The sequence below is a fragment of the Psammomys obesus genome, unplaced genomic scaffold, assembly GCF_907164565.1.
Source record: "Psammomys obesus unplaced genomic scaffold, mPsaObe1.curated_primary_1811, whole genome shotgun sequence".
NCBI lineage: Eukaryota > Metazoa > Chordata > Mammalia > Rodentia > Muridae > Psammomys > Psammomys obesus.
Genome location: NW_026596051.1, coordinates 16,121,740 through 16,139,711, shown reverse-complemented (window position 1 = coordinate 16,139,711; position 17,972 = coordinate 16,121,740). Strand labels below are relative to the sequence as shown.

Sequence of the window (17,972 nt, the reverse complement as noted above, 5' to 3'; positions counted from 1 at the left end):
GGAGACTTCTCAGTGTAGTTGTAACAGGTCTGCTCCACAGGGGATGGTTTCCCCAGCAAAAGCTCTGTTCCCCGCACATTACTTATACAGAATGATGAAGAACAGTGAACTTCACAGGAATTTGCTCCTCACTGAAATTCCTTGGCCAATGCCAACTTTTCCCAAGGTTCTGCCCTCAGTGAAGACAACCAGTCAGGCTCAGCAATCCCCTGAATGAGCACATGTGGCTCTCCTGGGTCTTTGGTTTCCTTCACAACCCCATCAAGATAACTAATATGGATGGAATTCTTATTCCAGTACAAGGTTATATCAGGAGCTGTTCCCGCCTGCTGGAGTTACTAGGGGACAGAGGAGGAACATAGCACACTTGTCACAATGACAGTCACGTAGAGGCTATAAAACAAAACCTTGGAGCGGAAGAGACGGCTCAGCAGCTGAAAGCAGGTGCTACTTTTGGCAGAGGACCAGAATTCCGTTCCTGGAACCCACACTGGGAGGTTCACAACCTCCTGCCTGTAGGTCCACTCCAGGAGGTACCCTCTTCTGAATGCTGCAGGCATCTGCACTCACATCCACATACCCAACCTATAGATGGACTTGAAAAACGATAATAAAGTGGGGGCTGGAGGGATGGCTCCGCGCTTAAGAGCAATTAAGAGCTCTTCAGGAGGACCCGGGTTCAATTCCCAGCTCCCACATGGTAGCTCACAAATGTCTGTAACTCCAAGATCTGACACCCATAGACATACATGCAGGCAAAACACCAATGCACAAAAAATAAAATAAAAATAAATGATAATAAAGTACGGGCTGTGATGGTGCACACCTTTATTCTCAGCACTCTGAGCTGGGGGCCAGCCTGGTCACACAGTGAGTTCCAGGCCAGCTGGAAATACAGAGTAAGACCCTGACTTTAAAAATAAATAAATAAAGACAGTAATGTTAAGGAGGAAAGAAAAGGAGAAGGGAGAAAAGATATTTTAACTAGAAAAATTAAAAAAGGTGTTTGGTGCTTTTGAGACAGGTTTTCTCTGTGTAGCCTTGGCTGTCCTGGAACTCACTCTGTAGCAGTCTGGCCTCTAACTCAAATATTCACCTGCCTCTGCCTCCCCAGTGTTGGGATAAAAGACGTGTGCCATCATTGCCTGGTGAAAAAAATATTAAATAATAATAATAAAAAAAGAATAAGACAGAAGCTCAGCAGCAGCGCAGTGTCTGAGCCAACAGTACCTGGCTCTGGAAGGAGCAACTCTTCCAAAAGTCATCCGCATCCACAAATACAGAAACTTTCTGGCCAGACACCTGAAGAGAGAGAAAAGGCACACACATTAAACTCCAGCTGGCTGACAAGTTTTCCAAAAAAGACAGGGAAACTTTAAGGTTTCAAGTGAAGGGACCACAGTCTGAATCAAAAGATATCATAGCTTGCATCAAACAGAAAACAGAGAGGACCAGTTTATAAAACTAAAATCAAGCTGGGCGGCAGTGACACATGCATTTAATCCCAGCACTCGGGAGGCAGAGGCAGGCAGATCTCTGTGAGTTTGAGGGCAGCCTAGTCTACACAGTGAGTTCCAGGACAGCTTGGGCTACACAGAGAAACCGGGTCTCAAAAAAAAAAAAAAAGCAAGAAATCATAAGGCCTGGCCCTAAATATTCTTTTTAGCAGAATATTCCACCCAGAAGAGTTCTCCAAGTAACTGGCATAGAAAAATGAAGAATTATTCCTACATTTTGGCCAAGCAGGAAAAGCAAATGAAAAGTCTCACCTGATGCGCAGTTCTCTTAATCGGTGTCGAGTCCAATATTGTGAGCTATGACAATATAAGGAGTGACATCTTCTAGGTGAGTCCCTCTGGCTCCCAGAGAAGGATCTAAGGGGCAGTGCCTTTGGAGAATAAGGTTTCTTTACCACGCCACCCCTAAAAGACCTATATTTAAGCAGAAAAGAAAGAGAAGAGAAAAAAAAAAAAAGATCTCTTCATACAACATAAATACACTTTAACATTGAACAAAGCTATACTGGCAAACTCAGAGGTTGATGCTAACTGCACTGCAAACAGAAAGCTGCCTGAGCTCTAACAGAAATACCCGCAAGGGGAACTACAGAACAAGAGGTGGGGTCATTAGGCCTAGTATTTTTTTGTTTGTTGGTTGGTTGGTTTTTTGTTTGTTTTGGTTTTTGGAAACAGGGTTTCTCTGTGTGGCCCTGGCTGTCCTGAAACTCACTCTGTAGACCAGGCTGGACTCACAGATATCTGCCTGCCTCTGTCTCCTGAGTGCCACCATTGCCTGGACTGAAACCTCATGCTTTTTTTTTTTTTTTTTGACTCCGAGCTCTAATGGGTTTTGAGCAGCTAAGCACACAGCACCAGTAAAACAAACAAACAAACAAACAAAAATGCTCTCTGAAGCACAGCTGCACCGGAGTCCCAGTGCCCTCCACCCGGGACCTCCAAGCTTGGCTCCTCCTGCTGCATGTACCTGCCAGCTGCCCTCTTGTGACTTCTGCCAAACACTGAACATTGAATTTCCAGTGTTAGCCAGGTGTGGTGCCACATGCCCGTGATCCCAGCAGGTAAGCCATAACTTCAGCAGTCATTTTTCCCTGTTCCATCACGTACCTGGAGCCAATCTTCTTCTCCATTCTCTTCTGAACCCTTCTGATGAAAATTCAACCGATGGTTGATATGGTTGATATCATTAGATTATTAATGAACCAAAGCCTTTTATCTTCCTCCTATAGCTGCAAGAAAGGGATAAAAGAGAGTAAGCTGCTTGTACTCTCCCAGGGGGCCACACTTCTAAACAGCTGCCTGCCTGCTCTGAGGTCCCCGACCCTCTGCTTCTTTATGCAGTACTAAGCATGGAAGCTCTCTTTCTGTCCTAGATAGGGTTTCTACTGCTGTGACAAAACACCGTGACCAAACCAACTTGGAGAGGAAAGGGTTTGTTTGGCTTATACGTCTGTATCACAGTTTATCATCAAAGGAAGTAAGGGCAGGAATTCAAACAGGGCAGGAGCTGACGCAGAGGCCATGGAGGGATCCTGACCTGCTCAGTCTTTCTCCTGGAACTAGGACCATGAGGCAGGGATGGCACCGCCCACAATGGGCTAGGCCCGCCCCGATAAAGCACTAATTAAGAAAATGCCAGGCTGTAGAGATGGCTCAGAGGGTAAGAGAGCTGGCTGTTCTTCTGAGGTCCTTAGTTCAATTCCCAGCAACCACAAGGTGGGTCATAACCATCTATAATGAGATCTGGTGCCCTCTTCTGGCCTGCAGACCAAACACTGTATACTAATAAATAAATCTTAAAAAAAGAAAAAGGAAAATGCCCTACATTTGGATCTTCTAGAGGCACGTTTACAATTGAGCTTCCCACCTAGCAGATAACTCTAGCTTGTGTCAAGTTGACTTAAAAGTAGCCAAGACAACCCAGTGTGGTGGTGCACGCCTGTGATCCCAGCACTCTCGGAGGCCGAAGCAAGCGGATCTCTGCGCGTTCAAGGCCAGCCTGGTCTACAAAGAGAGTCCAGGTCAGCCAAGGCTACACAGAGAAACCCTGTCTTGGTGGAAAAATAAAAGAATATTCAGGCAGTTTTATTTTTTTTTAAGTTTTTGAAAATTACACTTACTGGGATTCGAGAGATGGCCCAGCAGATAAAAGCATTGGCTGCTTTTCCAGAGGACCCAGTCTCAATTCCTAGAACCCACATGGCAGCTCACAACTATCTGTAACTTCTGTTCCAGGGGAAACGACTCCCTCACATAGACATACATGCAGTCAAAAGACCAATGTACATAAAAATAATAATTTTTTAATTACATTTATCTATCTATATCTATTTTTTTACTTAGTGTGTGTCTAGAAGCTAGAGAACACAAAGGATTTTTGGCAACTCCAAAGGCTAAGAAAAAAGCATGGAAGAGATCTTCCCTAAACCTTCAGAGAGAGGATGACACCTTAACTTCAAATTTCTGGTCTCCAGAGCTATGAAAAAATTCATGTATTATTGTTTGAAGCTACCAACTTGGCGGCAGCTCGCTACAAAGCCTTAGGAAACAAATACAGGAAGTAAGACTGAGAGATGAGATTTAGGTATACCCTGAAGGCTAGCTAATAGAGGGAATGTGCCTTACGCTGAATGACTATGATGCACTTACAATAATATTAAAAAAATCAAAATCATCATCATAATTAAGGCCACATAGTTCAATGAAAACAAGTAGCAAACTGTTATAACCAGATTGTGAAGACCCCAAAGACCGTCAAGAACAAAGAACCTTTATTCCGGGCCTAAGCTTAGACTACCCACTGTCCAACGCAGTGGATTAGGGCGGGAGCTCCAAGTAGCTGCAAAGCTGGGTTTTTATTATGGTCTGAGCAAGGAACAGGGCTTTCCAAGTTGGCGGTTACATGATTGTTCACATTTAGCAAAAGCAAACTCACCTTAAACTGACTGGTTGGTGCTGATCTAGGGGATAGGGGGTACTGCATGGAGTGTCCAAGCAGCAGGGCATGTACAGATAACAAAGAGTGCTGATGGACTTTTCAAGGCGGCTACTAAATTATTGTTTCTGATTTTCAGGGAGGTTATTGAGTTATTGTATCTCGTTTTCATGGACTATAGTTTCATGTTCTGAGAAATAAGGAGGATCTAAGCAACTGTGGGAACATTACCAGGAAACAGAAACTCAGGCCTACAGTATCTTACCAAGCCTGTCATGGCAGCACAGCTGCTCGGTCCCTTCACAAACTAACCATGAAAGATCTCATCCATGAAAGGTGAAGGTATTGATGATGTTAAATCTGTATTTAGGGCTAGATGGAGATGGTTTTTATACTGCTTTCCAACCACAAAAAGAACTCTAGGTTCAATCATCATCCCTGAATAAAACTGGGGATGGTGTCACACACCTTCAGTCCCAGACACAAAAGAATCCTTGCAAGCTTTTCTCTCTTTATGATCTATTCATTCTTCGTATGTGAGTGTTTTGCCTGCATGTTTATACATGCACCACATGAGTGCCTAGTTTTCTTGGAGGTCAGAAGAGGGCTTCTGATTCCTGGAATTAATGTAACAGGCAAGTCAGGCTTGGTGGTGCTCTTAATCCCAGCACTTCAGGGAGGCAGAGAAAGGTGGATCTCTGTGAGTTCCAGGCCAGCCAGTCCAGGACAGCCAAGGCTACACAGAGAACCCTGTCTCAATAACAAACAAAGAAAAAAACAGATTTACAGGGACCATGTGGATGCTGGGAGCTGAACTGAACCTGGGTCTCTTACAAGAAAAGCAAGCAGCCCCAAATCACTGCAAGTTTGAGGCCAACATGGCTTACCCTGCCTCAAAACAAATAAACGTTTGGAACCTCACAGGTGAAAAGGCAGCCAAGTCTGGTGACCCACATCTTTAATCCCAGCACTCCAGAGGTAGAGGCAGGCAGATTTCTGTTAGTTCAAAGCCAGACTGGTGTATACAGTGAGTTCTGGGACAGCTAACCCACACAGAAAAACTCTGTCTTGAATCTACTCCCTCTACTCCCCCATCAAAAAAAGTGTACTGAAAGGCTAGGAGATAGGTTTGTTCTCAAAAAGGACATGAATTTGCTTCTAAGTTGAAATATCCATAAATATTTGCTGGTTTGTTTTTTGTTTTTTTTTTTTTTTTCTTATTTTGAATTTGGTTTTTCCAAACAGGTCTTCTCTGTGTGGCCCTGGCTGTCCTGGAACTCAGTGTGCAGACTAGGCTGGCCTTGAACTCAGGGATCTGCTACAGCTGCCTCCCAAATGCTGGGATCAAAGCTGTGTGTGTGTGTCCCACCTCCTCCCATCAAAATATACACGTAACGTTAGTTACAAAGAAAGCCCAAGAAAAACCAAGATTGCTAGACACTGGCTTTCAGTTTCATATGCAGACTGGCCTAAGATAATGATAATAAAAAACAAACTGATCCACTACTAGTCACACACCAAAGAAAACTGAAACCATGTATATACATACAAGCTCACACAAGAATGCTCAAGGACAACCATGTTGACACACACCTTCATTATTAGCACCTGGGAGGCAGAGGGAGACACATCTTTGTGAATTCAAGACCAGCCTATGATTCCAGGGCAGGCAGGGCTACATAATGAGAATATGTTTGGGTGGGGGGAAGTAAATGAAGGGACTGAAGAGATGGCTCAGAGGTTAAGAGCACTGGTAGCTCTTCCAGAGGTCCTGAGTTCAACTCCCAGCAACCACATGGTGGCTCCCAGCCATCTATGAGATCTGGTGCCCTCTTCTGCTGTGCAGAAATACATGCAGACAGAACACTGTAGACATAATAAAGAAATCAATCTTAAAAAAAAAAAAAGGTAAATGAAATAGTACTACATGCCTAAATACTGAGGAGCCTTGAGAGCATCACAGAGAATAAAATAAGGCAGTCACAGGACTCCATATAGTATATGATTTCAGTTTGTATGTGTCTATGATGTTTTGCATTTGTTTTGGAGACAGGGTCTCTCTGTAGCTGTGAGTGTCCTGGAACTCACTGTGTAGACCAGGCTGGCCTCGAACCCACAGAGATCTGCCTACCTTTGCCTGCAATTAAAGGCGTGCATCACCATACCCGACTTAAATGATTTTATTTATAAGAAATGTCCAGAAAAGCAAACTTTATGGTCAGAAGCAAAGGGATAGGTGCCCTAGGGCAGGGCTCCTTAACTATTTCCCACTGGTGACCACTTGCCCATGAATTTTTAAAACTTTAATTTAATCATTTATTTTTATGTCTTTGGGTGTTTTCTCTATGTACCACATGTGTGCAGTGCCTGGGGAAGCCAGAATAGAAAAAACTGGAACAGGAGTTCAGATGGCTGTGAACTGGAATGTGGGTGTGGAAATCCAATCTGGATCCTACGAAGAGTAGTAAGTGCTCTTAACCACTGAACCATCGCCAGCCCCCATCTGGGACACTTTTATAGGATCCCAGCTATATAACTATATAAAAAGAGGAATGCTAAATATATAAAATATGTATGCAAATCAAACATTTCCTGTTAATAAGTATCCCAGAAATTTATTTTAATCTGGGCATGATACTACACACCTTTAATTCATACATTAGAGGCAGAGGAAGGCAGATTTCCATGACTTGAGGCCAGACTGGTACACATTGTGAGTTCCAGGCCAGTCAAAGGCTACACAGTGAAACTGTGCTTCAAAATAAATAAATGAACACATACATAAATGAATGCATAAAGCCACATAAAGAAACCCTGTCTCTAATTTAAAAAAAAGAAAAAGAAAGGAAAAAATACTGTGATATATGACTTGATCTTGAACCTCAACTAAGGAGTTTCAGGCTTTGTTTACTGACCTGTGGTGGTGTGAGTGTTTGAAGAGAGACACTACATATCCATGTCAGAAGCAAAAGCCACCCCAAACAAGGTCACATGATACAACACAATGAGCATTGTCCCAGACACCTCAGAAACATGCCATTTGATTCTTTAATTCATTTTGGTCACGTGGTTAGAAGCCTTTATGCCTGCCAAAATTTTCAAGATGCCTCCTGTATGGAGTCGTGAGCTATAGTTTAATAAGGCTGAGATCTGGGATGGAGAGAGCCCAGCAGTCAAAGTACAGAATACTCTAGCAGAGGACCTGAGTTTGGTTCCCAGCACCCACATTGCATGGCTCACAACCAACTGTAAATCCAATGACTCTGGCCTCCAAGGGCACAAATGCACATGCACCTCCGAAGACACATAACTAAATTTAATCTTTTGGGGTTGGGTGGCAGAGAGCCATAGAAGCTGGAGTGATGGCTCACCTGTCGAGGGCTTTTCCAGAGTACCCAGATTAAATTCCCAGAACCCAATGGTGGCTCACAACCACCTTAAAGTTTGTTTCTGGGGATCCAATGCCCTCTTCTGACCTCCCCCTTTTGGCCTCTGAGTTCAACAGGCATGTACAAGGTACACAGACACCCATGCAGGCAAAACAGCCACATATGAGTCTCCTTTTTAATTTTTTTTTTTTTAATCAGTTCGTAGCCAGTCTGGTTATCAGGCTAGTGTGAATGAACTACCTTGTGCCTTGGGTTACAGAGATGAGAGAAATGGAGTCCAAAGCCTCCAGGGCACCAGACAAGCAATCTACTTGTGAGCTGGAGTTATAGGTGCCTTGTGAGCCATCAGACCTGGATGCTGGAAATCCAACTGAGGTCTCCTCGAAGAGTAGTAAAAGTTCCTAAGTGTTGAGCTACCTCTCTGGCTCCTTTAATACATAATCTTTTCTTTTAAAAAGTTAATTTTGATTTTTTTAAAACTATGATAATTTGAAATACACACACAAGTAGCTATGGTATTGTGTAATTGAAAAAAGATCCTACTAAGAAAGAGGACATTTATATCTCAGGCCCCAGAATAAATTTCAACTACTGCTTCCAGAAGCCTTCCCTATTAATCATACTTTCTCAACACTTGGTAATTAACACACAATCTGAGGCACGAAGATGACAGTTAAAATGACACAGAGAGCGCAGGGTCCAGCCTTTCTCCAAAGCACTTTTCATGAATGACCCACTTTAACACAGCCCCCTCAGCAGGTGCCTGGGGTCATTTTCCAGGCTGATGCTCAAGGTCATCAGCTAACAAGTAGCAGAGGTGCCACCGGCGCGTTCAAGCCTCCATACACCTTCAGGAACTATCCCAGAAGAGGAGCCATGGTACAAATGCAACGTGGGTTCTGCTCTCTGCCTGGTCACTTGAGATCAGTGTACACAACCAGCCTTCGCCCCGGCACATCCCTGAATCGAATATGGATCTGCACAGGCTAATAAGCTTCGCGCGGGCGTAAGAATCACCCTAGAGAGCTAGCTCTCCACCAGAGGGAGGAGAATGCACAGGCCCTGCAAACAGAGCGAGCGCCGCCGGGGCAAGAAGAAAGGCGGACTGCAAACGACCTCACGCATGCTCGGCTCGCACTTCCACGCATGGAGCAGAGCCTTGTGGGTAGGCAGCAGCTCTTACACTCCACAGGACAGAGGAAGCTCGGACCGGGGAGTCTCGGGGCCCAGCTCCCAGGCACCCGCGTTCTGCTAGCTTCAAGCCAGGAGGGCGAGCCAGTCGAAGGCTGAGGGCACCGGGCTTGGCCTCATACCTGAGGGAGCCGACTCCTCAGCAAACGGCAGAGAAAGGTTGCAGCAAAGGCCCGCAGCAACGCGCTTTCGCGCCTCGCGCCGGCGGGCCCGCCCCCGTCTCCACGGCGACGCGGCCCGCGCCGGAAGCTGCTCTGTCGCGCTCGGTTCGCCCTCTCCTCCGTGGAACGGAGGCCTCAGGCTTCTCTCTGCCGGCTCTTTGGCCGGAAGTTTGGGGGCGTCTGGGAAGCGGGTCTCCAGTTAAGACTCCTGCACCAGAACGGCGTGGGACAGAAGAGTGTTTCCACATTGCATGGTGGCGCACGTCGGCAGTTTCCGCCTCAAACCGGCCAATTAGTAGTGTGTATCTTTTAAAGACAGAGCTCTCAGCAAAGTCAAAGAAATTTCGTATTAAAAACAAGGAGAACTAACTATTGGGTAGGTATCTGAAGCTCAGAACCAAGGGGTGGGAGACATGAGTCAGTTGTTGAAAGCACTTGTCGCTCGTCCCAGCACCCACATGGTGACTCCTAAATGGCTATGACTCCAAGTCGCGTTCTCTTGACCTATATGCAGGCAACACACTCGTATGTTGTAACCTGCTTAAACTCTATAGCCCCTCTATTGAGACACTTTAGTTCTCTGTTAACACCTGCTGTCACCTTGCTTAGCATATCAGAAGCCATTTTACCTCCCATTCCCCATCTTGAGTATGAGGTAAAATTAAGTTCAAGTTCCCAAGCTCTACATGACTACATAGATACAATTCAACAGTTTGATGCTTGTTGCTTAACATAAAATAGGTGATAAATGCATGTTCTGTTAGAGGTAAGATTGCTATGTTCCTTACTCCCAGAAAGCTGGAAGGCCCCCAAGAGTTCTTTTAAAAAAAATAATAATTTTGGTGTTTGGCTCTATTATATTTATTATTTTTTTGCCCTATGATTATTATAGTGGTTTTATTTAACCCGCTTTCATAAATAAGACACAAACACCTGCTAGATTTTATAATTGCCTTGTTTACCTTGGGCCGGGCAGGTAAACACTGACACTGTCGATAACCTCACCATCCAGCTCCATCTCGCAGCCCCCATCCAACGCCGTCCACCTTAATCATCTTCATCTGGTCTGCCTTTCACCCCTAATCCCATGGTCCTTGCTTGATTCTTCATCTGGGCCTTTTCATGCCATTATTGGAGTCCTTCCTTAGCCAGAGTGGTTTTTACTCCACATTAACCCATCTAGGCACCCCACCCCCACCCCCGCTGGTGTCCTTCCAGTGATCCTCTCTGTCCTCCAAAGCCTGGGAACCTTAGCCACAACAACCCCATTCTGCCTGCCCAGGTACAGGCTGTTTAATCAACCAATCAGATATGTCTTACACTGGATTACATTAAGGGCCAGTAACACACATCAGACCAACCTCCAACAAGCTTGATCTTAAATCCCAGCCAATCAGCTTAAAGTGCTTTGGCGACCTGGATACAACACAATAGGCTTGGAACAAAATTCATTGTGTTTTGCTTGTCAAAATGATGTAATGCTGCCCCCCTCGCTTACTACACCTGGTTTCCTGGTTGTTACCTGGTTACAGCTTTTCGTATTAAACAAACAAACAAACAAACAAACAAAACTGCCTTAGAAACAGACCAGCGTCACAGTCTAGTTCCCAAGTCCAGATTATGGCCTTGACTGGTCAGTTTTTGTTTAGTCTTCCATCAGTCTGTGTCTGCTGTGCAAGTGTCAGTATGCAGCTATTCCTGAACTCATAACATACAAAATAAAAATTTAAAAAGATTAAACTCAAATAATATGGTTTTGGGGTTTTTGGTTTTTTTTCTAGAAATGCTTATTTTGTAATTCAAAGTATTTAAAAATAGTTATTGGTGACAAGCATCTGTGGGAGGCTGGGGCAGGACACTCACTGCCAGTTCCAGATAACCTGGCTTATTTACTGAATTCCAGTACAGCCTGGGCTAGAATGACACCGAACGAGCAAGCAAATAAAGTGTTAAAATCCAGTCTGCTGAGCTGTCAATATGGCTCAGCAGGTAAAGGCAGCTGTCACAGAGCCATAGGACCTGAGCTCAATCTTCAGGAATCCTTCAGAAGGGGTGGGCGAGGACTCACCCTCAAAAGTCATCCTTTGACCTCTAGCCACAAGCCATGCCCATGCACACACACAAATAAAGGTAATAGAAAAATAAATAAATCTACCAGGTGTGGTGTCACCTTTAATCCCCGCACTCAGAGAGGCAGAGACAGGAGGATTGCTCTGAGTTCGAGGATAGCTGGGTCTACAAGGAGAATTCAGGACAGCTAAGGCTACACAGAGAAACCTTGCCTGGAAAAAGCAAACAGAAAAGAGAAAAGACCATGACCAGGGCAACTTACAGAAGGCAGTTATTTGGGGTTTGCAGTTTTAGAGGGATAGAGTCATCTTATGGGGAGCAAGGCCTGGCACCGGGACAGAAGCTGGGAGCACACATCTTGATCTGCAAGCAGGAGGCAGAGAAGGGCACACTGTGGAAGGTGCCAGTCTTTTGAAACTTAGTGACACACCTCCTTCAACAAGGCCACACCTCTAATTCTTCCCAACCATTTCCACCCATGGGTGAGCCTATGGGGGCCATTCTCATTCAAACCATCATATACAATAATAAGAAAAAGTAAAGCCTTCTTGGCATCTAGCATTTCATGAAGCATTTCCTTTGTATAAAACCGAAGTTGTAGCTAGGCCTCATGGTAGATTTAATCCCAGCATGCAGGAGCCAGAGACAGGTGGATCTTTGTGAATTCAAGGCCAGCCTGCTTCCAGGACAACCAAGGCTACATAACAGAGAAACCCTGTTATCAAATGAAAACAAAACAAAACAAAACAAACAAACAAAAAAAAACAACAACAAAAGAGTCCATAAAGGAACAAGAATTAGCAAGTGCCTAACCAGAGCGGTAAAAGAAATTTTCCAAAGCCTCTTCTTTACCTTTAAAGTTTTACCTTTAATCCTATGTAGTAATTGCTTTCTTTCTCACAGGGTAAAACAAAGACTTTAAGACAGATGAGGCCACAGTTCTAAAATCTATTAGAAGACCCCAGTAGAGAGTGGGCCCAAACTAGGATAGACAAGAGGGCTCAGGAAATTAGTTCCAGGTATCAACTGTAATAGTAAGTTTCTTTCTTTTTTTTTTTAAAGATTTATTTATACAGCATTCTGCCTGCATGTGTGTCTGCAGGCCAGAAGAAAGCACCAGATCTCACTATAGATGGTTGAGCCACGATATGGTTGCTGGGAATTGAACTCAGGACCTTTGGAAGAACAGCCAGTGCTCATAACCTCTGAGCCATCTCTCCAGACCAACTCTCCAGACAGTTTCTTTTTTGTTTTGTTTTTAATAATTTTATGTGCATTAGTGTGAAGGTGTCAGATCCGTTAGAATTGGCATTACAGACAGTTGTAACCTGCCATGTGGTGCTGGGAATTGAACCCAGGTCCGTTTGGAAGAGTTGACAGTACACTTAACCACTGAGTCATCTCTCCAGCCCCCAGCAACAGTTTCTTAAGCAGTGATATCATATATGACTTATGGCACTTTTAACACATACAAGTTGACATTTCTCCCATATAAAGAGGTCAAGTCGGGGTTGGGGATGTAGCTCAGTGGTACAGGTCCTGGGTTCCGGTCTCAGCTCTGACGAAAAAAGAAAGAAGCCAAGTCTTGTCCTCTTAAACACAGTACAGTTTTTCTGAGTCCTTTATAAGGTACAAACATACATGCATACACACAAGGTACTAAAACAGGAACATAAATTTTTTAAATTAAAAAGGACATGTGTGTTTTAAAGCTCCATAGGCCCAGCTGATAGCAACCTTTGATTCCCAAGCACGTGAATAAAGGATCCTCTAAGGGGTCTTAGCTCCTAGCCCTGAAAGTGATGAAAGGACCAGAGAGCAGCTGTTGGTACCTACCCAATTTATAAATCTGGAAGCAAAATACCGGCTTTATCCTCTAGTTTGGGGCATGACTTGTTTTGTTTTGTTTTAGTGGATGCTAAAAAACAAACTGAGGGCCTTACACATGCAAAGCTTGTACTCTACCACTGAGCTATATTCTCAGTCCTGTTTTTTTTCTTGTTCACTTTTTTATTTTTAATTTTTTAAGATTATGTGTATTAGTGGTTTACCTGAATATTATGTAGTGTGTTTCTTCTGGAACTGGGGTTACACGTGGAGTAAATCATGTAGGTGCTAAGAATCAAACGGGATCCTTAGAAGAGCCACTTATGCTCCTAACGATTGAGAATTTTCTCCTGGCCCTGCCTTCCATGTTCCAGACAGGGCATCACTGTGTAGCTCTGGCTGGCCTAGAACTCACAATGTAGACCATGCTAGCCTAGATTTCACAGATATGCCTGTGTCCTGAATGCAACAATTCCAGGATTGTGTCACCATGTCCATCCAGGTCCAGGTCATTTCAATGTTACCTCTAATTATTTCTACAAGACAGAAAAGCAGGAACTTTGATCCCTTTCTGACAGAGGAAACATGTCTAGGGTGGTGAAATACACTAAGTGACCCTTGATAGCTTCAAGAAAATAAGTTCCTGGGCTAGAAATGTTGCTCAGTTTTTAAGAGTTCTTGGCTAGCACTGATTAACAGCTGGGATTGACTACAAATATTGTATAAGTCAGGTAGAGTCCTGGTACTGAGAGACCAAAAGATAAATTAGCAGCTATTATTAAGACCTGAAGTAGGTACCATAAAGAAGTCTAGTAGTGCCCTGAGGGGAAGAGCCACCTCACCACATTCTTTCCCCACCCACTAGAGATACAGTTGCTAGGAAACTGGACCATCCCCCTAGGGAGGGACACCTGGTCATAAATGGTCTGGGAACCTTCCTATAGCCAATCGATTCAAAATGTAGCATTTTGACCAATAGATGCTTGCCAGGCAGGAATCGCCCCTGCCTTGGGCATGCTGGGATGGACCAGAATCTTTAAATCACCCAACTATCCTGGGCAGCTCGGCTCCCACCGCTTCGGCTGTGGGTGTATGTGGGCCCAAGCTGCAGCTTGTAATTTACAATAAAAAGAACCTCATGTATTTACAGCGGAGTCTGTTTATTCCTGGTCTTTTGGGGTTCGTGAACTGGGCAGAACAGTACCTAGCATGCCTGAGCTCTGGGTCTCTAACTCAGCAGCTGGAGAGAGTGCCTTCTGTAGTCCATAACAAGGGGATTGGTCCTATATTTCTCAGCTTTAAGAATCTAAATCCCAAAGAAAATCGGTTGTTTTGTTTTGCCTGTGGTGCTGAGAAAAAAAAAAAACAAAAAACCAAAAAAAATCACTCTTATTACTGAAGCTACACCTCCAGCCTGGCAAAGATAGCTTTTACGAACATAAAAGGAACCACTGTTGATTCCCTACAGTGTGTCTTTGCATAGGAAATATTAAATTTTTTTCAAAGAAACTTTATGCAGATTATCTAAGGCTTTCCCCCCTCACTGACAAATTTAATCTTCAGTACTGCTATTTCCGTCTAAACCAAGCTAAAGAAAACTACATTTCCTAACTCTACACAGCCTATATGGCAATGGAGAATCAGGCCTATGTGCAAATGTTTCTCTGCCTCTTGTCTGCAGTTCTGGAGGCACACGCCTTTATCCCAGCACTTGGGAAGCTAGCCAGGTTTACATATTAAAAACCCATCGCAAAAGATAGTTTGTAAGAAAGACTTTACTATTAATCATTACAAACGGATTTTTTTTCCTTATTTTTTTTTACTTTTGTTGTCAAGGCTCACAGAAAGAAAGGGAAGTAGTTTCCCAAGTAAAGTAGATGGTGTTCAAATGCCAAGCTGCTCACGCTGGCTTTGAACTCCGGACTCATGCTCTGCAATGCTGAGTTTATAATGCTCAGGCCAACATGCTCAGCCTCGCTGTTCTTTAGAGAAACAAAACAACCAACCGTCTCCCTCCACGCCAAAAAAAACCCTATCAATTCTGGGCAGTCCCACCGTGCAGAAACAGCTCAGCATACTCATGCAGTCCAGGCTCACAAGCGACCTTCCCCGAGCGGCAGTTCTTGGATCCTCCGTCAACTTGATTTTCGGCACTTGGGCAAAGGCTAAGCGCCCGAAACCGGCCATCTAATTTCCTCCAGATACTTAACTCTTCCCTTCCCGTGCAGGACAAGGCAAGATTCAGATTATTCACTAAAAGATAATTCAGTTTGTCAATTTCCTTCATGTGGGATCTCAAAATAATTGTAACAAAGTTGCTTATTAGTGCACTAGTCCTAGTAACTTTAGGGACAGTTTTAGGAGGAAAAAAAAAAAAGCGAAAATTCAGGGCTCTCAAAGCTTTATTACTGATCACGCCAACAGTAAACAGACAGAACACTGCTACGTTCTCCTAGCTGGCCCGGCTGCATGATCCCCACTAATGGCACAGCCCGGCGACTGCCAACAACCAGCCAGCGCAGACCCACCCAGACCACCCGGCTCGCGCCGGCGTGGCGCGGGTCCGGGGACGGCGCTCTGCCGGCTCCGCCCCCCATGACGCGTGGGAACGCGGCGCCTTTCCTTGAGCTGCCCACGGCGGCCGCCTGCGAGCTCGGGCGTCGGCTCCCACAGCTCCCGTCGTGACCACGTCCCCGCAGCCGCCGTGCCCATCCGACTATTGTGCCCTCGCCACCCGGCCCACGCAGAACCCAGCGCGGATGAGCGCGCGGCCCAGCGCGGCTTTTCGGCCAGGCACCGCCGCGGACACCCCAGGTCCTGCGCGCTGCGAGGGCGGTGCCTGGGCCCGCGGTGCGCGACGGGGGGTTATTAGTGGGAGGGGGCGGAGAGCTGCGCCGGAGGGCCGGGCCGCGGTTACGGCGGCTGAGGAGAGCCAGCCCGAGCGGGTTGGTGGGGGGGGCGCAAGCGCAGGCCGCGGGCAGCGACGCCGGGCCTGGAGCGGGCGCGGGGGGACGCGGCGGCCGACGCGCGGGGCCGCCCGGCGACGGGCGCTCCGAACAAGGGTACGGCAAGCGCGGGGCCCCGGCCTGCGGTCGAGGACGGCGCGCTGCCCCGGGAGCGCGGGCGGTAGGGCGCGCGCGGGGGGCGGCACAGGCGCGCGGGCGGCCGGCGGGCAGCAGGCGGGCCTGCGCCGGCTCTAGGCGGCCGACCTGTGGACTTGGTCCCTGCTCCCTCCGGCCCGCCTCCCTCCGTGAGTACCGTCCCTGCCCTTCTCCGGGAGGAGGCCTGTAGCCTGGGGATTGGGTGAGGGGCCGGGGGATGGTTTAAGGAGCGGAGTTGCCCAGAGGAGGCCCGCACCGGCCCTCTCCTCGCCGCGGACGCCCCTCACATGGCCACAGGTGTGGCTGGCTGAGAGAGGTGCGCTCGTACCGGTTCCTCGGCCCCGAACACTGTGGTAATAGAGAGCACCTGGTGCCATCCATTGACAAGTGACAGGCACTTTCGGGCAGCCTGAGTTCCCGGATCGGCAGCCTAACCAGTCTTGCCCCTACTCTACTCCGGGAAACTTCCCCACCACCACCGCCAGGTCCATTCTCGTGGGTGGCAGCGACTATTTTGGTTTCTCTTTGTATTAAAGATAATTAAAGGTTGTGCCCAGAGTTGGGCTCCTTCCACTTCTGTTTTCTCTACGCTGTGGGATACTCTGAAAACTTCAGGTGGTTCTCTTTCCAATTTAGTCCTGCCTCGTCCCATAATTTTCGGATGGACTTCTTTACAAAATTATTTAGATTTTTCCCCTCAATGTTTCAGTTTAATTAGCAGCTAAGCTTTCTGAATATTTATTGTTCTGTTTGACAGTTTTGTGTTGAATTTTGTCTTCCAGGTGCAAAAAAATTGTACACCAAGAAGCCATGGAGAAGAGAAGTGTGGATGGAACAGAAAATGGAGATGCTTTCCTTGACCTGAAGAAGCTGCCCACCTCCAGATCCCCCCATCGCTACACAAAAGTAAGCTTTGCTACAAATGAAGTAGTAATGTGTGGTTATTTCATTGGAATTATTTAAAGTGATAATCTTGCTCAGACTCACTGGGGACTAAATAAATTTAGTAAAGACTTAGCTTGGTCATTTTTCTGGAAGTGTTACTACTGGAGTTAAGCTGTAGGTTTTAGGTTGAAAGGCTGTTGTCTCGGACCCTGGATGAAATTTGTAGATAAGTGTATGTTTGCACCCAGATGTTCTGTAACAGTAGGGATCAGGTGAGATGTCTGTTGTATCGTCGTTTCTTTGGAAGTCCAGCTCCCTAAAGGAGTAGTCTGGCTGGAGTAATTGGATTATTTTAATCCTTTCTTTTTTTTCTTCTTATAATTTGGATATGGACTCACAAAAGCAAGTCTTCATTCATATTTCATTGCTTAAGAACACATAGTTTTTGAAGACATGGTTTCCCTGTTGTGCCCTCTTGCTTCAGCTTCTGAGTGTGAATTTAGAGGTGTGTATAGCTGGTTTTAAACTGCTGTCTTCCCTGGCTAGAAAACACATCGAGGTTTGTACTTAGTAAAGATACTGCATCTGTGTCATATTGGCTGCTGATTGTTTCTGAGAAGATTAACAAGTTGCAGTGAACTGTAAGTTTGTTTCTAGCTTTCTAAAATGGCCTGGGCTAGAGTATATAAAATGTTCTTAAAGTGGAAAATCTTGAAACGGCCAGTGACAGGAATTATGCTCTAGTTGAGCCCACACCCTCTCTCCTCAGTATGAATACCATCATGATATCAGCACAGCTTACTGTTCTGACTCCTCGGGCACTCTAAAGCCGGTCCCTATTTGTGTACTGCCGTTACTCTTCCCTGATTGGTAAGGTGCCATATGGTGTCAGATAG

At 45.7% G+C, this 17,972-nt stretch overlaps 2 protein-coding genes across 10 annotated transcripts in view; one reads left to right on the top strand and one right to left on the bottom strand.

Moving 5' to 3' along the window:
* The window catches only part of Sfi1 (SFI1 centrin binding protein), a 70,166-nt gene extending 54,824 nt beyond the window's left edge, over nt 1–15,342 (bottom strand). For 5 of the 6 annotated variants that reach the window (XR_008722025.1, XM_055624120.1, XM_055624123.1 and 2 more), the window contains exons 1-4: nt 9,155–9,237; nt 2,625–2,746; nt 1,770–1,931; nt 1,231–1,302 (exon numbers count right to left, since the gene is read on the bottom strand). Coding sequence is in view for 5 of the 6 variants with exons in the window: in XM_055624120.1 (XP_055480095.1) it covers nt 1,231–1,302; nt 1,770–1,931; nt 2,625–2,647 (257 nt within the window). In the remaining variant the exon portion in view is untranslated. Of the gene's footprint in view, nt 1–1,230; nt 1,303–1,769; nt 1,932–2,624; nt 2,747–9,154; nt 9,238–15,145 lie in introns of those variants that run through there. The other variant, XM_055624121.1, reaches the window with a different exon arrangement.
* Nucleotides 15,343–16,062: 720 nt separating this feature from the next.
* The window catches only part of Eif4enif1 (eukaryotic translation initiation factor 4E nuclear import factor 1), a 45,482-nt gene continuing 43,572 nt past the window's right edge, over nt 16,063–17,972 (top strand). Inside the window, exons 1-2 of one of the 4 annotated variants that reach the window (XM_055623816.1) lie at nt 16,063–16,152; nt 16,974–17,097. In XM_055623816.1, coding sequence (XP_055479791.1) covers nt 17,002–17,097 — 96 coding nt within the window. In that variant the 5' untranslated portion in view covers nt 16,063–16,152; nt 16,974–17,001. The other 3 variants (XM_055623818.1, XM_055623815.1, XM_055623817.1) reach the window with 3 other exon arrangements.